At 44.3% G+C, this 21,897-nt stretch overlaps 1 protein-coding gene across 6 annotated transcripts in view; it reads left to right on the top strand.

Annotated features, from left to right (window-relative positions):
* The window catches only part of oxr1a (oxidation resistance 1a), a 162,744-nt gene extending 144,552 nt beyond the window's left edge, over nucleotides 1-18,192 (top strand). For 4 of the 6 annotated variants that reach the window (XM_084444253.1, XM_084444252.1, XM_084444251.1 and 1 more), the window contains 11 exons: nucleotides 2,614-2,763; nucleotides 2,978-3,162; nucleotides 4,442-5,196; nucleotides 6,793-6,952; nucleotides 8,680-8,845; nucleotides 12,427-12,507; nucleotides 13,726-13,851; nucleotides 14,430-14,582; nucleotides 15,006-15,101; nucleotides 15,979-16,052; nucleotides 16,308-18,192. In XM_084444253.1, coding sequence (XP_084300379.1) covers nucleotides 2,614-2,763; nucleotides 2,978-3,162; nucleotides 4,442-5,196; nucleotides 6,793-6,952; nucleotides 8,680-8,845; nucleotides 12,427-12,507; nucleotides 13,726-13,851; nucleotides 14,430-14,582; nucleotides 15,006-15,101; nucleotides 15,979-16,052; nucleotides 16,308-16,443 — 2,082 coding nt within the window. In that variant the 3' untranslated portion in view covers nucleotides 16,444-18,192. Of the gene's footprint in view, nucleotides 1-2,613; nucleotides 2,764-2,977; nucleotides 3,163-4,441; nucleotides 5,197-6,792; nucleotides 6,953-8,679; nucleotides 8,846-9,932; nucleotides 10,666-12,426; nucleotides 12,508-13,725; nucleotides 13,852-14,429; nucleotides 14,583-15,005; nucleotides 15,102-15,978; nucleotides 16,053-16,307 lie in introns of those variants that run through there. The other 2 variants (XM_084444255.1, XM_084444256.1) reach the window with 2 other exon arrangements.
* The last annotated feature ends 3,705 nt before the right edge of the window (nucleotides 18,193-21,897 follow it).

The raw sequence follows: 21,897 nt of genomic DNA, 5'->3' as shown, positions 1-21,897 counted from the left end.
ACAGCGTGTATAAACACAGGATATAACTGTGCATAAACACAGGATATAACTGTGTATAAACACAGGATATAACAGCGTGTATAAACACAGGATATAACGGCGTGTATAAACACAGGATATAACGGCGTGTATAAACACAGGATATAACGGCGTGTATAAACACAGGATATAACAGCGTGTATAAACACAGGATATAACAGCGTGTATAAACACAGGATATAACAGCGTGTATAAACACAGGATATAACGGCGTGTATAAACACAGGATATAACGGCGTGTATAAACACAGGATATAACAGCGTGTATAAACACAGGATATAACAGCGTGTATAAACACAGGATATAACGGCGTGTATAAACACAGGATATAACAGCGTGTATAAACACAGGATATAACAGTGTGTATAAACACAGGATATAACGGCGTGTATAAACACAGGATATATAAACACAGGATATAACAGCGTGTATAAACACAGGATATAACAGCGTGTATAAACACAGGATATAACGGCGTGTATAAACACAGGATATAACGGCGTGTATAAACACAGGATATAACGGCGTGTATAAACACAGGATATAACGGCGTGTATAAACACAGGATATAACGGCGTGTATAAACACAGGATATAACGGCGTGTATAAACACAGGATATAACGGCGTGTATAAACACAGGATATAACGGCGTGTATAAACACAGGATATAACAGCGTGTATAAACACAGGATATAACAGCGTGTATAAACACAGGATATAACAGCGTGTATAAACACAGGATATAACAGCGTGTATAAACACAGGATATAACAGCGTGTATAAACACAGGATATAACGGCGTGTATAAACACAGGATATAACGGCGTGTATAAACACAGGATATAACGGCGTGTATAAACACAGGATATAACAGCGTGTATAAACACAGGATATAACAGCGTGTATAAACACAGGATATAACGGCGTGTATAAACACAGGATATAACGGCGTGTATAAACACAGGATATAACGGCGTGTATAAACACAGGATATAACGGCGTGTATAAACACAGGATATAACGGCGTGTATAAACACAGGATATAACGGCGTGTATAAACACAGGATATAACAGTGTGTATAAACACAGGATATAACGGCGTGTATAAACACAGGATATATAAACACAGGATATAACAGCGTGTATAAACACAGGATATAACAGCGTGTATAAACACAGGATATAACGGCGTGTATAAACACAGGATATAACAGCGTGTATAAACACAGGATATAACGGCGTGTATAAACACAGGATATAACGGCGTGTATAAACACAGGATATAACGGCGTGTATAAACACAGGATATAACGGCGTGTATAAACACAGGATATAACGGCGTGTATAAACACAGGATATAACGGCGTGTATAAACACAGGATATAACAGTGTGTATAAACACAGGATATAACGGCGTGTATAAACACAGGATATATAAACACAGGATATAACAGCGTGTATAAACACAGGATATAACAGCGTGTATAAACACAGGATATAACGGCGTGTATAAACACAGGATATAACGGCGTGTATAAACACAGGATATAACGGCGTGTATAAACACAGGATATAACGGCGTGTATAAACACAGGATATAACGGCGTGTATAAACACAGGATATAACGGCGTGTATAAACACAGGATATAACGGCGTGTATAAACACAGGATATAACGGCGTGTATAAACACAGGATATAACGGCGTGTATAAACACAGGATATAACGGCGTGTATAAACACAGGATATAACGGCGTGTATAAACACAGGATATAACAGCGTGTATAAACACAGGATATAACGGCGTGTATAAACACAGGATATAACGGCGTGTATAAACACAGGATATAACAGCGTGTATAAACACAGGATATAACAGCGTGTATAAACACAGGATATAACAGCGTGTATAAACACAGGATATAACGGCGTGTATAAACACAGGATATAACGGCGTGTATAAACACAGGATATAACAGCGTGTATAAACACAGGATATAACAGCGTGTATAAACACAGGATATAACAGCGTGTATAAACACAGGATATAACAGCGTGTATAAACACAGGATATAACGGCGTGTATAAACACAGGATATAACAGCGTGTATAAACACAGGATATAACAGCGTGTATAAACACAGGATATAACAGCGTGTATAAACACAGGATATAACAGCGTGTATATAAACACAGGATATAACGGCGTGTATAAACACAGGATATAACAGCGTGTATAAACAGGATACATTGAGTCAATTCTGTGTTGTATGAGATCAGTGACAAGACTGCTGTGAACACAATTTATACTGTTGTTTTCTTTCTTTATGTGTTATGCCTCTTGGCTGTAGTCAGCACTCTGGCTCTACTATTGTAGATGACAAAAACATTGCTAAATGTTCTGAATCCGATCTTTCATAAACATACCCATGATTTTGATGCACCGGAACTCCCAACTCTTCATTCTGTTCTGTATCTTTCACCCTACAAACATCTCACTGAATAGTCCTGCTGCTCTCTGCTTCCCCCTGTTGTCGTACTGTGATTCCAAATTGCCGCTGCTCCCCTCCAGGATCCTGATGGCCCTCCCCGACCCGAGGCTCACCCCCCACTGTTCTCCGCCCTGCGCCACGCCCGCGTGGTGTCGTCCACCTCCGAGGAGGAGGAGGCGCTCACTGAGAAGTTCCTCAAGATCAACTGCAAGTACATCACAGATGGCAAGGTGAGTGAAATCCTCACATCTCTCCTTCTCAACCCAGGGTCAACGTTCACCCCCTTCTCAGAAAAGAGTGACTATAGACTAACTGTAATCTTTCCCTCTCTCTCTCTATCTCTCTCTCTCTCTCTCTCTCTCTCTATCTCTCTCTATCTACCTCCTCTCAACTTTTTCTCTCTGTCCCCTTCTCTCTCTGTCCATACCCCCCTAACCCCCTTAGGGTGCGGTGAGTGGCGTGCTGCTCGTGACCCCCAACAACATCATGTTCGACCCCCACAGGATGGACCCCTTGGTGCAGGCCCATGGCTGTGAGGAGTACGGCATCATGTGCCCTCTGGACGAGGTCATGTCCGCTGCCGTCTACAAGGAGATCACCGACAGCAAGATCAGAGAGGCTGTGCCCGGGTAAGAGAGGCACACAGCCTCAGGCACCAACACACACCGGATGACAAACTCACTCACACACACACACACACACACACACACACAAACACACAAACACTTAGGGTGCACATTATGCTTGCTCGCTTGCTCACACACACACACACACACTCACACACACACACACACACACACACACACACACACACACACACACAGTGTTACGCACAGGGCTACTCTCTGATTTCAGCTACTGCCGTCGGCTAGCCCTCTTCAGAGAAAACACACACTCCCATAGGCACAAAGACACACTCCCAAATCCCCCCCACTCCATTCAGCACAGTATATGGAGCTTACTTCAGCAGCCAACCAACAGCAGTTACACCCCCCATGCTAAAATGAAAAGGAAATTGCAATTACAGTAAGGTTAATGAAGCACACGTCCTCCCACCTCCATTTGGCTTGCTCACCAATTCCCTTTATGTAATAGTAAACAAGTGCTCCTGCTCCCTCTGTGCTGAGCCTCCCACAGAGCTCTCTCTCTCTCTGGGCTTCCAGAACAATGCAAAGCATTTTCACCATTGACTCCGATTACCACCAGTAGCATTTAATTGATACTATAATTAAATCCACCATTAAAGGGCCTTGAAGGGTCTTTCCTGTGTGTGTGTGTGTGTGTGTGTGTGTGTGTGTGTGTGTGTGTGTGTGTGTGTGTGTGTGTGTGTGTGTGTGTGTGCGTGCGTGCGTGCGTGCGTGCGTGCGTGTGTGTGTTTAAGGCGCCTCAGCGGAGCGTTATTGTGATGTCTAATGATTATTGTCTGTGTTGGGCCAGCTGTTTCCTCAGCTGCAGCCTCGACTCTCAGTCTGAACGGGGCACGCAGCTGAACGGCAACAACAAGTGCCTGTGTGTGTGCCAACACTATGCCCACCAGTGAGCGTCTCACACACACAGCTTGGAAGCCCACTATTTTCAGGCCCGTTTGGATGTCAACAAGCTTTTTGAACCTGTGTGCCCTCCGTTTTATTCTTAAAGCATCATATAAATATCAATCTGAGCTGTTAAGGTCATGTCTCGCTTCCCTCTTGAGGTAAACATTCTTGGGAAGTAGATCGTGTGGCAGTTACAAATGTGTTGTTGCCCTCTAAGCATAAGCAATAAACCTTTCTTCTGCGCAAGTATTTTGACTATATTCTCATTGAGATGCTGGCCATTTCCTTCCTCCCTCCCTTCTCTTCTGCTCATCTCTCCCTCCCCTCTGCTTGTCTGATCCTCCCCTCCCCCTCTGCACCTTCGCCCCCCCAGGGACCTGGAGCCTCTCACGTCCACGTCAGGTCCCCCTCAGAAGGAGTCGGAGCAGCGTCTGGGGGAGACGGGATACACCAGCGGCAGCACTGCCCCCCGCAGCGCCGAGGGTTCCCTTTCGGAGGACGTGTTCACCGAGTCCGACCTCTCCCCCATCCGGGAGGAGCGGGCGTCCTCCGAGGACCTCCGCCTGGACAAGTCCTCCGGTGCCTCCACGGAGTCGGTGCAGACCGTCACCCAGGTGGAGGCTTCATGCTTCAGCCCAGCCCCGGAGGGGGTCTCCGGCTCCAGCACACCACAGGCCCCGGGCAGCGTCCGCAGCTCGGTCAGCCAGCCAGAGGGGCCCGCCGCCGAGGACAATCCAGACAGCCACACTGCCACGCCCAGCCAGAGGCAGAGCCAGTCCCCCATGGGGTCCAAGCAGCACAGCGTGGAGAAGCCACCAAGCACACATACAGCCACCACTACCAGCAGTACTAGCCAAGACCTGGGCCAGGGGCCCGGCTGCTCCTCTCACCCAGCCTCCCAGAGCTCCACACCGAGAACCCAGGAGCCCTCTGCCCCGGCCGGCCAGGAGGGGGCAGACGGGCCCGGGCAGGGCGGGGAGGGCACCCGGGGGGACTCGGAGACAGACGTGGAGGAGCTGAGGAAGATGTGGAAGAGTCACACTATGCAACAAGCCCAGGAGCAGAGGGACAACGTACAGCAGGGACAGAAGGGGGGCGTGGCGGTGGAGGGACAGCTCTCAGCTGAAGGTGGGTGGAGCGCTGGCTCACAGATATCTGGGCCCACATCTCAAAGTAGGTGGGCGGCACCCCCATCCCTTATTATTCAAAACACACAACTGATCTTAAAACAGCATTCCACACCCTGGTGGGGTCAATATTTTGTCCTGTTCTGGATTATGACTAGTGCCCGATTATCACATATTTTCAAGGTTCTATAGTGTCATTGGAGTCCTTTAGTCTGTATTTGTGACTGATGATTTTCTCACCTGTTGACTGAGAAGTCATATAGACACAACTGCGTCATCTGTCGGCCGCCCTGGTCCATTATCCATTATCACAGGAGAGCTTGCTCTCGCCGCTCCTCTGCGTCTTGGGCTTGCTGTTCGCTCCTGATAACCTTTCCTTGGTGGCGCCGCGCCTCGCCAGGCGTAATTGCTATAAGAAAGGAAAGGAGGAAATGGGAAAAGTGACTGTTATCACACTGCTGGTAGCAGGAGCACCTGAGCAAGGCTTTATGGGGCTTCATAGGCCCAGCTTTGATCTCAGGCTCTGTGGGTTTGGGACACCTGTTCTCCACGCAGAGATACACCTAAACCTAGCACACGTCTGAGGGGGGGGGGTGCCGGAGGCGACTATACCGACATCAAAACCTCCTCGGAGACCGCCGGCCCTCAGGCCTTTCAACTGTTTACAGTCTTCTCCTCATAGGTTTCATACAGTGTTTTACAGTAGGCACTGAATTCCCGCACTAGAACAGAGCCCACTTACTGTTGCCCCCTGCTCGTATTTCATCTTATTACAGTCTCTTTCCTTTCACCTCGTCGGGTTCACTGTGTGACTGTGTGGTGTGTCTCTCTTTCTGCCATCATCCTGCTCCCACACACGCGGTCTCTAGTTCCACTGTTCTCTGTGATATAACTCTCCACATTGAGAGCAAGGTTTTGTCTTCTCTGCAATTATCAGCCCACAGAGAGCCTGTAGAATGGCAGCACTTATTAATGGACAACACAGCAGGGTCACCCCTTCATTCTGTCTGCATTACCGTGGCCGATGCGGGCGCAAAACAGAACTTCAAAACAAGCTGAATTACACACTCTGATTAATGCATTTAGAAATCGAATTTGTCCCACCAAGATGTATTGTCTCAGTAGATTAATAGTTTTTTCGCCTCGTCATTCCAAGGACACGGGTGCCAGCGTTGTGTCACAAAGTGTCTCTTCTTAAGTCTCCTGCAGAGCTGACCTTCTAATTGCGCATTCATGATGGTCTGTAGACATGAGAATTGCTGGGCTCTTCTGCTGTGTTTGGTGTCATCTGTTGTTTTTCTGGCACCAGATGACTAATGCCAGTTGGAGTGGCAAGTAACTGTAAACAAAGGGAGAGAACTATGTCATGTAAAACATAAATCAAAAGGAGAATATTATACATGCCGTTTATACTGTATAATTATGCAAAATGAGAATTTTCATTCCAAGTCCCATGTCGATATGTCTGTTTTAAAGGGATAGGACACCATTTTGGCAGTGAAACGGGGAAATGGAAATGCAGATGTTTTAGAGAAAGTAACTGATTATAGCTGAGAGTGATTATTTCCTGTTTTATTTCCTGTCGCGTGACTACCAGTGTCTGTAGGGAGGCGGAGGCACCGGTCCCACAAGTTCCTGTGTCTGCGGGTGGGCAAACCCATGAAGAAAACATTCCTGTCCAACGCCAGTGCCTCCATGCAACAGTACGCCCAGAGGGACAAAAAGCACGAGTACTGGTTCGCTGTGCCTCAAGAGAGGTGAGGCTGGTGTTGATATCTCCCCTTGGTGTTGATATCTCCCCTTATGCATATCTCTCTTCCCCCATCTCTGTTTCATCCCTCCATCCATCACCTAATGAAGGTCAAAGGTATCACAGGAGGATGGACAGCCATTCTCAGGGAGAGGTCAGGTCAGGCTTAGAATCTGGCCCCTGGACTGTCCATCCCTCCACTCTGCTGCCTGCTACAGCACCAGACAGCTGGATGATGTATTAATTTACAGTGCAGAGAAACACACACTCTGGGATCATACCAAGCAGACCAGGCAACACACACTCTCCACAACACACACACTCCACACAACACACTCCGCCTGTGCTGTGTGGACCAAATCAGGACAGGAGATATTCTGCTTGTCACAACAAAAATGTGTGTACAATGTTCTTGTCTTGTCTTCCTTTCATTGAGATGGGTACGTAGTAGTTCATCATTATAGAGTCTTTCCGTAGTCTTGCCTGGTTTCTGCTGTCTCCCAGTGGATTTCAGCTCTGCTGGGATGTAGCCTTGCAGTGTCAGCGGTATTCATAATTACATTATCATTTTGGCCTTTCAGAGAGTGCCCACTACAAGGAAACATGTATTTCCACCCAAGTGTGATATGTGTTTTTCTAGTAAATTAATCCAAATTGTGATGACTGCGTAATAGGATAAGTTGATAGTCAAAAGCCATTTTGTTTTAGGCGGAATTAGAATTCATTTTGATGAACCCTCGTCATTATTCTTGTCGTCAGCATAGAGCTGTCTTTGTCTCTGGTCATGAGCAGAGAGAGAGGGAGGGAGAGAGGGCGTGAGGGAGGAAAGAAGAGAGAGAGAGATGAAAAAAAGTGACTGGATTATGTGGTCAGATACAGTAGTTGTCCTCTGTCTAACTATGTAAGACCCTTCATTGTGGATGTGGTCAGATATTTTACTCCTTCACTGTTTTCATCTTCTGGCAGCCTATGGCCTTGCATTACAGTCGTATCATCCTGAGATAAATAAGCTTGAGAATTCTTCACACACAATAACATATTACTCTCTCTCTCCCCTCTCTGTCTCTCCCACTTTTCTTTTTCTTTCTCTCTTTCCTCTTGCTTACTTCTCTCTTTCTCTCAAACTTTTCTCTTGCTCTCCTCTGTCTCTCTCTTCCCTCGCTCTCTTTCCCATCTCCCCTCTCTTGCACATGTTAGCTTATTTCATTCCAAACAGACAGACAGGCAAGTGTTTAGTCCACGGTCACACACACACACATACACACACACACATACGTACCACTCCCACCGTGGCCACACTCCTCGGTGTCATTTTCTGTTAGAGTCCCTTCATGTCAGCGTTCATTCCTATAGACACAGGCCGGCTGACCCAGATGAGTGGCGACCTGGAAGATCGGTGTAAAGCATCATGACAATAGGGTGAGCGCAGGGAGGGAGATGCCACCATGCAGGCAGAGACCGCGTAGCCTTGACAGACTGTGTGTGGCGCCTTTATGCCTGGTAGAGATGACAGTTTTCAGGATCAGAGTCCCACTCAACACATAAAATAAAGCGTCTGTCCAAGTAGAATATTATACCCCAATGGGAGTCTGAGATCTAACTGGAGGATGAGTAATTGTGCTGATTCTGTTTTACTCTCAATGAAAACCATCAGGAATGTTTCCTCACGTTTCTGCACATGTCCTTGTGTGTGTGTGTGTGTGTGTGTGTGTGTGTGTGTGCTGTCCCACACAGGTCGGACCACCTGTATGTGTTCTTCATCCAATGGAGTCCAGACATGTATGGGGAGGGGGTGGGGGGAATGGGGCGTGAGCCTGGCTTCATGGTGGTGAAGAAGAACAAGGAGTCAGAGGCCGGTGAGGGTGAGCTCATCACCGATATCAATGTCAAGGAGTGGGAGGTAAGGACTATTCAACCACTCACTCCCTGAGCTCATATAGCAATGTGCTTTATGTTTTCCTGTATGGCTGGATGTTTTATATGTACAGTCTTATATAATGTTCTTGTCCAGCATTGAATTGTCAAGTGATTTACTTTGATTAGAATTAATGTCACTCTTTGTAGTGTGTCACTATTACTGCAGTGTGTTTATTTAGCTTTATCCTTTCATCATGATTGATTATGTAGTGGTATGTTTTTTTTGTATGATCCAAGTACTTCACTCTTCATCTTTCATTACATTGTTTTGATCAATCCAGTGGTACAGTATATGATGTGTTACTGTGTAATGTGTGTGTGAAATTAATATTTCCATGGTTTGGAAATGCGCTATTTTCACCCAAGTTACGCTCTAAGTGTTTTGCATGATTGTGTAATCGCTCTTTCTCAGTAGTTCTTGTGCTGTGCAATGTCGCATGCATAGATATTTCTGTTTCAAATCACAAAGTTGCTGGATGGCTGTTACTGACTAAAGTGCTCCATCTATCTTTGGTGTTTCACAAGAAGTAGACATGGAAATTATTCCCCGGGTGAAAAACATGTCAAAGTCTGGTTAGGAATATAGTGGAATAGTAGGCTGTCCTATGTGGGCAATCTTTTGGCACTTTGGTATGGCTTTCTTGTTGCGATTATGAGAGCTTCATTTAAGGATCTTATTTGGTACGCTTTTATGGCACCTTGATTTTCTTAATATTATATTAGGATTATATATGATTCAAGAATGTTTATTTGTTATATGTAGAAGATACAGGTAGCCTACAATGAAATGGTCAGGGAAAGAGGACTGATTTGTATGTTGTTAATTAAGGTACTCAAGGTTTGGGAGGTTTTGGACACAAACACACACACACACAGACACATAGTGTCAAGTAGATAATAATGTAGCTTCCACAGACTTAAAAACTAATAACTAAATACTGTGAGAGGAACAAGGCACCTGTTTGTCTGTGGAACACAATGGTTGCTGGCACCCGTGCAGGAGGTAGGAGAGGATACACTGCATGGAGAAACTGATACGCCAGCCATGCCTGTGGCTTGGATTTAAATTTTAATGTCAATGAATGATGTAGGAAACAAAGTGGACTGATTTGTTTGCCGTATTCGAGTTCCAGAGGAGGTTACACAATCCAGTGATTTAAATAAATAAATAGTCACCTGCTTTTACTGACCCTGGAGTAAACATGAATTTTAAACAACACTTAGAATAGATTTTCTTTAATGCAGTGCTGTAGGCTACCTTTTTATTATTTCAGTGTTTTATTTGTGCTATCAGCCTATATGATACATGTATAAGGTTGCTATAATAATTAGATTCTATTGTATTGGCCTATGTTATATATTGTATGTTATTTACGCGATTCACCTTCCACCATCTAGTTTTATTAAAGTGTAGTATAAGTAAACTTCTGCAGATAGGGTTGATTAGGACAGTGGCCGAGTTATAATGCCGCTGATTTAAATAATGTTACTGTATCTTTAAATCCGCCTTGCGAAGTAAACCCCTTCTCTTTCTGAGCAAATGGGGGCTTGCTTTTCTCCTGCCCTGTATTCTCATTGGCTCTTGGTCATGTCAAATAAATCAAACCAAGACTTGCCTTGACAAAATGTTTCTATTTTAGTTAGTCTGCTAGCCACGGTCAGCCGACCACCCCAATCCCACGGCGAGGCTAGACATTACTTCAGGAATCTGGAATGTGACTTTACAGCTCTTTGCCCTGAAAGAAAGACATGTTCTCTGGAAGGGTGAAGGAAGGAACGCAGCTGACCCCCAAATACACATATGTATGTAGACATATCTATCATATTACTGAATGTTATGTGTTATGTTGTTTTGTTAGCTAATATAACTAGCACTAACTTCGATAGCTAACTATAGTTAGCTATGATGACTTTATAATTTAATGGATAATGGGAATGGGGTCTTTACATTGCCCAGAGACATGTGTGACCTAGCTAGCTCAGCTCACAGTTAGCTGGCTGACGTTCACGTCTGACAATATGACGCACGTACACGTGCATACAAACAAACAACATGGAAAAAAGCTGTTTGGTGAAACAAACCCGTATCAGTTAGCGAGACATCCTACTGGCACCCCCCAAATATCACACACCTGACTAACAACTAACGTTAACTTACATGATGCAAAGTACAATACACAAATTCAGAAGTCAAACTGCCATCTGAATCTCCTGAAAAAAGTGTCTACTTTTCCTCTTTTCAGCAGCAAATGTTAGACTACCGTTATAACTATAGTTAGCTATAGCTTGTCGTGATGGCCGACGCTTCGGGAAAAATTACCCTTTCATGGCATTTCTCTCTCTCTCTCTCTCTCTCGCTCTCTCGCTCTCTCTCTCTCTCTCTCTCTCTCTCTCTCTAACACATTGCCGGCTTGTCTTTTTTCCTGCACTTCCAAGTGCTTTAGATAGCCAGCTGGAGGTGAATTGAGGCTCAGAGAGCTAGCTACATTTTTAATGAGTGCTGTAGTTTAGCCTATCCTCTGAGCTCTCTCCTCTCACCAGAACTATAATAAGTGGCAACTTGTTTTCAGAAACTTTACTTAAACCATCACTGTGCATCATCAACCATTTCAACACGCATTTGATAGCAAGACCGTAGAATGAGAGTATTGTTATCAGCCACATTCAGTCTGAAAATCTGGGCACCGAGTGTCTTTATTCTAGTGCACTGTGGAGGAGGTGTTGTTATTGTTAATGGAGGGTAAACAAGTCTGAATAGCTACTGTGTGTGCTTGTGTATTCACTTTAAGAAACTCTCTTGGCTGCAGATACAATGTTTTACTTGAGATCCTAAAAGTAACATGTGCCTTTTATTGAAGTGCCCGGTCTGCACTTGCTTGTGTTCCAGAATGAGCTAGTAGCTAAAACGCTGTTGCTAGGTCAAACTGTGTCTCTGTCTTTTGCTATTTCATCAGTAGTGTTACATTAGTCGGAATCCCTTTTTTGCACTGCATTTAGTTCTGGCCGGCCAAAGGAGTGAGTCATTGTGAGCAGCCTCAATGCAGTTTTAGGCTTAAAAAGCAGTATGACTACAAATGTGAGGATGGCTTTGCAGATCAGCCTGAAGTCCAAAGAGTAGACCATTCTTTGCTCTGGGGAAGCAGGATTAGATTGTTGGTGAGGAGGCCTGATTCAGAATGTCCTTCCAGGGACTTCTCTCCGGGTAGAGCCTGTTTTATCACTCAGCCTGGTCCTCAACCAGGGGTGATGTTGAACAGATTACACAAACATGCAAAACACTGCTCGTACCTGCGTCTCTTCTCTCTTATCGGACGGTACTCAACCATCCCTCATTCAAATATTAGCCCAGCCTAATAAACCTTTTGGCAGCCTGAAAGATGGCTATATACTGTAGAAACCCGGAGTGCCCAGCGTTTAGAGTTAAATTTAAGATCTGATATCAGTTGTCTACCTTCTAGTCACCAGTGCAATGTCCCCCCACCGCCCCCCTCTCTCCTGTGATGTGCTCATCCTCTCTCCATTGTCAGCAGCACAGTCACTGTCATGTTCCTGTCTCTACACCAGGTAGTGTCTCTGACTGAGTACCACCGCCGGATCGATGCGCTAAACAGCGAAGATCTGCGCTCTCTCTGCAAGCGTCTCCAGGTGCCTACAGGACCACTTCAGTCTCACTCAGACTGTATTATAGACTAGACCTGCTACCCGTAGCGCTACCTCAGTTTCTGTGTCAGGTCTAGTGGGTTGCTGGTTCTGTTTGTGACCTGCTGGACTTGACTGGACCAATCAGGCCCCTCTTTCCCGTCCACTGACACTACAGCTTCAAGTTGCCGTTTTTCCAACAATCCGTAAATGAGCAGGATCGGGGGAAATGCTTAAACTGGAAAATCTGCTGTCCCTCAAAGGATCATTTGATTGTTTTTTGTGTGATTTGTTCTGCTTGGAAAGGCATTAGATCTTTCTCAAACAGTATATCAAATGAGACATTTTCAGTTCAAGCTATCCCTAATGAGAGAGAGCCACACAATAAGCTCAATGTTCAGGCATCTAAAATGAACTATGAAGAGTGGGTAGGAGTAGGGGAGAGAGATGGGGAGGGAGGAAGTGGGATGCCATTGACTGGATGCAGGATTGTTTCCTGAAGACAATGCAGGTAATTCAACAAGGACTGTAATATGAGAACATTCTGGCCACCAGCAGCAAAGCGCTCCACAATCAGTCTTGTTATGATAAGCAGCCATGTTGGCCAGCCAAGCCAAATCTCAACTGGAGTGCAAATTATTCATTGGATATTTGTTTCCAATTTACCCGGCCTACTCCATAAGCGTTCAGCTTCTTCACTAACCATAGTGCCCTGGCACAGTTATATCCAGGTGTTGTGTCATTTATTGTCACATTCTACTGCTGCCAATGTGTTACAAGCATATTCTTTTCTAGAATTGGGGACAGTGCAGTTAGAATTTGATTATCAAAGATCACAAGTTTGATGTAGCCCGCCCTGAATAGAGTGAAGCTATATGCATATATTGCCTGGACCCTCAAGCTTCTGCTGTTCCTACCTCTGCTTAGGACTTCTTGTGAAAAAACGTGACACAATCCTGACCCCCCTGCTATGTAGGCCAAGCAGGCTGTATGCAGATGTGACATTTAGTAGTTTTGTACTGCCTGGCTGACCACTTTAAATCCGTAATCCGGTGTCGGTGAATCAGCGGCACACCGCCCCAGCTATTTGTTGTTGGTGTTGCTGTTGTTGTTCTATTATTATAAAAGGCCAGCCAGTTGCAGCAACTCCAGATTATGTCTTTAAAGAGAATGCTGGCTCTGTTCTTGTGAGGCCACCTCTGATGGCCTGTGTGTCATCTCCAGATCACCACCAAGGAGGAAGTAAACTCAAGGCATGGCACTTCAATCAAGACGGAGCTGGAGCCGGAGACGTTCAGACCCAACCTGAACGAACCTAGCGACCTCCTTGAGGCTGACCAGATAGAGAAGGTATCACACACTCCCGCACATGCTGGCAGGCAGACTTGGATACACATATTCTTTACATGCATGCACATACACTCACATAGTGTAGTCTATATACTATACACATAGCCCACTTGTACTCTCTCACGCACAACATGCACAAGCCAGGATGAGCCTCCATTGATCCATGGATTGCCGCGAGACAATAGGCCGCTTCAGTAATTGTCCTGATTGGCCTTAGGCCTTGGGTCTGACAGTAGTGCAGAGGTGTGCTGCTAACCTGGGGGATTTGTCTGGGCCATGTTTTACGGCCCTCTGATGACATGGCTGGTAGTGTAGCTGATTCAGATGGACTTACTGGAACGTGAGTGAGACCAGGCCACTGCAGTCCAGTCTTTCTCTCACACTCATTGTCTTTCTCTCTGTCTCTCTCTCCCTCTTTCTCCTGAGAGTGTGTTATCACGGCCTAGTTACTCTCCTAATAAAGCCTGCAGACAGAAAAGGTCACTGAAAGAGTAATGGACCAGTGATACTTTTGGCCTTTTCTATATTTAATTTTCTTTTTCTTTTCTATTTTTTGTGTCACTTTCTTTTTTTCCCAGCTCGCCAGAAACCTCCCTCCCCGTACCATCGGGTACCCATGGACGTTGGCGTTCGGCACGTCGAAGCATGGCATGAGCATCAAGAGCCTGTACCGTGCCATGCAGGGACAGGACACCCCCGTACTCTTGGTCATCAAGGACAGCGATGGGCAGGTGAGCGAGCGCCACATTGATAGAGACACGCGAGTCTCAGACTCTTGAGGCGGTTCTTCCTTGATAGACCAGCACTCAAGATTATCCTCCCATTGAGCATCAGCTGTGTAGGAGAGTTGTCTGAGCTGACCGGATGGACAGGGAGAAGGACAGAATGACAGACAGACATGCAGGCAGGAGGAGGCACAGACAGACGAGCAGTCAGAATGAGAGGCAGGCATGGAAGCATGCAGAGAGTGATGGAGAGACTGGTCTTTGTTACCAAGACCACCCTCATGACACCAGGGTAGGGTAGGAGGTTCAATTTTATGTGCATTAGAAACATTACATTATTTGTAATAAATATGGAGGAATAATTTTAAAAATGTTCATTGACTGATTGCACTATACCTAAACTTGTTTTTATATCTTGTGTTGCTGTAGGTGTTTGGTGCATTGGCATCGGAGCCCTTCAAAGTCAGCGAGGGTTTCTATGGGACAGGAGAGACCTTTCTGTTCACCTTCTGTCCAGACTTTGAAGTAAGGCTGACCCTTGGTTCCCTAGAGACCCCAAATCAAACGTTCAAACACTTAAGCCGAATGTACACTGTGCGATAAAACCCACGATTCTGAGGTCGTAAGGTGGTCGTGGGTTGTCGCAATCGTAGCTCATCGTATGCAAAATCGGGACTCGCAAGTCTCACAGTGCGAGAAGGTGTATGGTAAATGGACTGCACTTATATATTTATATAAGGTGTATGATCTGCGATTCAGTGCTACAACGAGGCTACGACCTCCCGACAAAATATCTGGCATGTCAGATATTTTCGCCGTAGATCGCAGATCACGTAGAAGTTCAGCCAAGATGAATCGTGGGTGTAATTGGGGCTGACAGAAATCGTATAGTGTGAATACAAATCGCATGGTGTGAATACACACGTTGTATGGTCTTGAGACGGAGTCCCGGTCGTACAATGGGAAGGGATCCCCGATCTAAGATTTTTTCAGTCGTACAGTGTACAGAAGGCTTTAGCTCTCACTAAGGCTTTCTCCCACCTGTTCTCCTACATCATTGTGTTGCTCATACCTGCCCAGTTCTCTAAGAGGCAGCAAGTGTAAAGGATGTTGGGCCTGGGAGTTTAGATTTTAGTTTTAGGCTTTTCACCTCCTCGTCAGCCATGTCCCTCATCCCAGCAGTGTTTATCTATGACGTTAATATGCATTTTATGTGTACATGCTACCTGCCTCTTGTACAACAAATAAACATGTTGAAGTGACTCACTCAGTGCTCTTGCTAGAGCAGAGCTAGTCTGTTATTTTATCTAAAGAGCTAGTCTGTAGTTTTATCTAATCACCGTGTGGTATGTATTTACTCAAATGACAGCTTTCATTGAGCTGCTCCATTCTGTCTGAACAGGTGTACAAATGGACAGGCGACAACATGTTCTTCATGAAAGGAGATATGGACTCCTTAGCTTTCGGTGGAGGGAGGTAAGCAAGCGTCTACTTTTCTGAATATACAAAGCATATTAACTAAATATTAGTACTATGCCATTTACTTAATTTAGAAATTATCTGTATCTCTAGACCAAATTATATATAATAGTTATTTGTTTAATAATAATAAAAATAGATATTTAATAATACAATATGTTATTTTGTGTAACAGACCCCTGAGAAATATTTTAGTGGTGTTCACTTTGTGTGGGTTCAGTCTTGAAACATTGTTGTGCTGTCTTCCGGTAGTGGGGAGTTTGGCCTGTGGCTTGATGGAGATCTCTACCACGGCAGGAGTCACTCCTGTAAAACGTTTGGGAACCCCATGCTCTCCAAGAAAGAGGATTTCTACGTGCAGGACATAGAGATCTGGTCGTTTGAATAACCAACCCAACTACACCACAGGCAAAAAGTCCTAAAAGTAAAAAGGAGACATACCTGAACAATGGCAACGTCCCAAACCGAACTGCACATCACATCACATCTGGGCTCCCCAGCCAGGAAACCTGTCTGTCAGCGGACGCTTCGTTGTGCGTTACTACTGCAGTAATTACCGAGCTTTTTTTCTTCGTGAAATTTACCTTGTGTGTATCTTGTTACAGCCTTGTGTGGAGTCTTTGCAGAATAGTGGGATGTGAAGTCAGGGTAGAGGCTGAAGAGAGGTGTCTTGTATGTCGAAGGTATAGAGAGATGGAGAGAGGGATCTTTTAGGCCTTTTAAAATGGAGGACCATCGGAGCACTGCCTAACCAGCAGACAAGACGGCAGCTCAGGTTTGGGACTGCCGAGAGAGAATTGCCCTCATCCAGATCATCTGAACTTTTTGAGACACTCAAGGGAAATCATCTTATTCCAGAGAAGTCTTCAGTCAGTCACTAGGATGTTGCTGTCTGAGGCGTTGGCCTCCATTGAGAGACCTAGTGAAATACAACAAACACATTCCCTAGCTTTCAGTGGAGGAGTGTGGAACAACCATGATTGGGAGATGTGTAGAAGGCATCATCAGCAGGATAGGATGACACTATGTGGAGAAAGTATTTTTGACACCTGGGGTTTCTTCTGAGTATTGTGTATTGTAGTCCTCCTGTTGTTCACCATCATAGCACACCATCTTGAAGCACACAGCTATAATCAGAGTTACCCATCGTTGTAATGTTCCGTTAAGTGGGTGTACGTGTGAGTCCAGCTAACACCGGCTCCCCCTCCGGAGTTGTGTGCACTGTTCGTAGACAGTAATGTGTTGCAATAGATTTGTGGAATATGCAAATTACTGTCCTGTGACCTCAAATAATCCAGGTGGGAACTTTGCCCTGACCGGTCACTCTTTCTAAGAGAACTTGTAAAGCTTTTACGTCTCGATACACAAATTGCTTTTCTGGGTATAATTTGAAAAGCCTGAGACGTGGTTAACTGTTTTACATGCATATATGACAATTATATATTTGTATATATGATTATATAGATTTATATAATCATATATAGGTATATATATATATATATATATATATTGCTGTTAAGTGTGACAGTGATTTTTTGTGCTGATATTTCAGCTGTTACAAATATAATGTATATTACCCTGTAAATTAATGTTAAAATAGTAGATTTGTTCCTATATATATATAAATATATATACATATACATACATATATAAAAGTGTGGATTGGTGGGTTGCTTCTAGCACTTTAATCTGGTGTAAAGCATATGGCCAGGTTCCTAGACTCTTATTAGCAGTAGCTGGTGAACAGTACTTTTTTGTTTAGATCATAAAGATGTTAACTGTTAGTAGAAAGCTTGCTGCTACTCGATCATTAAGGGTGAACTATATATGTGTAATTAATGGTGGAGCCATGAGGAGGTGGAGGACAAATCTAAACGCGGGGCTTCGCTTCTGTCATGTGTTCCGTCCAGTGTTGAGTCTTTGTTAGTAGGCCACAGTACGTAGACTAACTGTGAACAGACTGACAACGAGGATGAAGGAAAGTATGTACATCTGAGAACAGACTGACAACGAGGATGAAGGAAAGTATGTACATAACTTCTCAGCAGCTTTCTTCCCCTTTCTGGTCTTCCACACCAGTATTTGTGTCCCTGTGGAGAGTCACAAAAAATAATATGGATAAATGCTCCAATTATTTCACCAGAATACAGAATACAATGTATCAGTCATGTATAAATAATAAAACTGAATAAATTGTTGTAACCTGGGACATGTCTGCATTTTGTTTCTTAATTTCACTAGATGGTAGGTTACCAGTTAGATATGACACTGTCTGTTGTCTGTCATTAAGATTATGAGAGCAGCACTGTGGTGCAGTAGCCTACTTAGCACTGTTGCCTCATAGCAAGAAGGTTGTAGGTTTGATTCCTGCCTGGACTGATGTGGGTTCTACCCAGGGTTGTCGGGTGCTCAGGTGGGGTATCTCCCGAGCCTTTCTGTATGAAGTTTGCATGTTCTCCCAGTGTTCACAAGGGTTTCCACCCAAGAACCCAATACAAAAAAACATGCAGAACAACAGATGTTCTTCAGTCCTATCCTTGACCAGGACTTGGCCTGAGCACTTAGACTTGGTCCCTGGGCGCCACTGACGAGGCTGTCCCTGGCTCCCCCTGGAGGACAGCCTGGATGGGAAAATGAAGAGGACAAATTCCACCGGTGACCTGAAGTTGTGTGTTGTGTGCTGTGATGCCACTCACATGTTTAATTGTGTGTCACTTGCCATGTGGCAGATTAAATACCCCCCTTGAGGTCCATTACTAGGGTAGTGTGCTATTTTGAATATTTAGCCCAATGTGTGGTCTGTCTACCATGAACCTCAAATATAGACCATCATTTCACTGATTGTACCAGTATTGAGCTAGCTGCCGTTTTTATGCAGACACTGGGCTACAATGGAAGTAAATGGGGCATATGGCAATGCGTTGTAAAAACTATGACAAAGTGGTTTTCCCAGACGGGAAGCACATGATGTATCTTACCTCTCAGTATCATCTCCCGTGTACGGAAGAGCATTAGGGCCAACAGCTGAGTTTTTTGTTTTTTTTTGCTTCCGAGTTTAAAGTCAGAAATTCTGACTTAGTTATTTCTGACTTTTTTCTCAGAAATTCTGACTTTAATCTCAGAAATTCTGACTTTAATCTCAGAAGTTATTTCTGACTTTTTTCTCAGAAATTCTGACTTTAAAATCAGAAATTCTGAGTTTTTTTCTCAGAAATTTTGACTTTAATCTCAGAAATTCTGACTTTAATCTCAGAAGTTATTTCTGACTTTTTTTCTCAGAAATTCTGACTTTAAAGTCAGAAATTCTGACTTTAAAGTCAGAAATTCTGACTTTAAACTCAGAAGCTTAAAAAAATAATAAACTCAGTTGTTGGCCCTAATGCTCTTCTGTACCCGTGAAATGGAACGCAATAAGAATGTTTTTACATGTTTGGCAAGGCTTCGACATAAACATTCCCATGGCGCTTGTTTTCACTGTTCCCATAGAGGACTATGTTTACCTACATAAAACTGCAGCTAGCTCAATACTGGAATGATCAGTGTAATTATGGTTTCTGTTTCAGGCTCATCGTAGACAGACCACAAATAGGGCTAAATAGCATACTACACCTGTATTTGTGCCTTTATTTTACCAATACATTTCGCTAGATGGCAGTAGAGACTTGTTTACAAACCAGAAGTAGGACACTATTGTTCAGTGAAACAATCTGATATTGGGTGGTTTTAATTAGTTTTGACAATGTGAATAAAATCAGTGATTGAAGCTTTAATTAATCTGCAGTTAGCAGAGATCACCTGAGGGATATTCCAGGATAGAGCAATAACCTGCTAGGTTGAGGTTGAACGATTGAACTCGTGTGAAGTTTCAATTTTCCTTTCCAAAAAGAAAGCTCAAGGCCAGCTCAGAAACCAAAGCAGACCTGCACGGGTAATTGCTTTGTATCAGCTCTGGTCCAGCTGGGCGTAGAGAGGTTTTTGCGTAATATAACGTTATTTCGTAGTTCTCTTACACGTTTGTCTCTCCAAATGTCCTCTTTGAGAAAAGCTAGGTCACACGGAACAGTTTTCTGTAACTTTTCTGTGCGCGTGTGCGTGCGTGTGTGTGTGTGTGTGTGTGGGGGGGGGGGGGGGGGGGTCTCGCAGAGGTATACAGCCATGACTACCTTTATTGTGAAATTCCCGAAAAGAAAACCGGAAGTAGTCTCGCGTATCCGCTGCTGCTTCAAACAAGTAGGTTAGTACTTGTGTACAAGCTACAAACCCAAACTGCTCGAGATTAAAATGTCCAAACAAGAGTTGTTTAAACAGTTTTTAACCGATCGATTATCAGCGGTAGCTCTGGAGATTTTCGGGGCTTTTGAGCAAACGATTGCTGACTTCCAAATAGAAATAAATCGTTCCACTGAAGAGAACGCGCGACTGCAACATCGGCTGCTGAACGATGCTCTCCTACCCGAGAAGCTACATCGAACAGGTGAATAACTTAAAGGAGCACAAGGCTCTTGGGCTGCGTTCCGAATCGCATACTTCTACTACTTACTACCAGTACCTACTACAGCTGCCCTTAGAAAGTACGTTGAAGGCATCCAATTGGGACATACTACCTTGTCATAACATTGCGCCTTGAAATTTGCCCACATCCGTCACTGTCCATAACGCTACATTCCTCTACAGTTGTCGCGACCTAATACATCCATGGACCTAATACATCCATGGACCTAATACATCCATGGACCTAATACATCCATGGACCTAATACATCCATGGACCTAATACATCCATGGTCGCGACTCGCACATGTGACGCACATTTCCGCTGCGCACAGGATTGTCGGTCAGAATAGCCAGAAAAGCCCTTTTGCCCTATTAATACATCTACATTGTTCTATTAATACATCCATGCTGTTGCCTTGCATACTGCAAAATACAACCGGATGTAGTAGAACATCCTGGTATTTTTGCCATACTGGATGTGGCATACTATGTATTAGGACATACTACATCCTGTTTTGGCATACTATATAGTAGGGTAGTATACGATTCGGAACGCAGCCTTGGTTTCTTTTGGAGGAACTTAGACATATTTTAAAATCCCCAAATGGATTAATAGCCTACGCTAGGCTGAGGTAATAACTGATGAGAGGTTGTGTCCTCTTGTTACTAGGTAGTGCTAGCTATATTGCTAAAGTTAGCTATTTTATTAGATTTTGTTTCTGCGGTAGATGTCAAAACCGAAGAATAAGAATGAACAGCAACAGCCATGTAGTTAGACAGAGCTTGCCAACTCATAAAGGATATTTGGGTACGCCAGACTTCCTGAGAAAATGCCATTGCTGGGAACCAAGCACATTCGTACTCAAGCTTTATCAGGCTAACTCTCTTTCTTTTCCTCTCAGATGTGAAGCAGCCCACTCTCCCAGAGATTAAAAATGAACAGGAGCTGTGGACCAATCAGGGGAAAGACTCATCTCAACTTTTACTTATTTACCAAACTCCAACTGTGGAGAACAGTGGAGACTCTCTACCCATCAGCACAACAGATCAAATCAAAGCAGAGCCTGATGGAGATGACTATGGAGCACCAGTCAGTGATTCTCAGTCCCCCTCTGTTGTATCTCCAGACTGTCGTACAGCACGGAGTTTGAGGGAGAAGAAAGGAGGAAGATATACACCAACTCAAGGCAAGAAACAGCAGGTCCACATACAGTCTTAAAAGTTTTGAGTGGAGGTCACTACAGTTGACAGCTATTCAAAAATGGTTTTCTTGCATATTGCATGGGTTTTGATGGCATAGTTGCATATCAGCCACCACAGTGGACGCTAGTACACCATCCCATACACTG

This window comes from Borostomias antarcticus, assembly GCF_949987555.1.
Source record: "Borostomias antarcticus genome assembly, chromosome: 10".
Classification (NCBI taxonomy): Eukaryota; Metazoa; Chordata; class Actinopteri; order Stomiiformes; family Stomiidae; genus Borostomias; species Borostomias antarcticus.
Note: the sequence above shows the minus strand (reverse complement) of the source record. Positions and strands in the feature narration are given on the sequence as shown.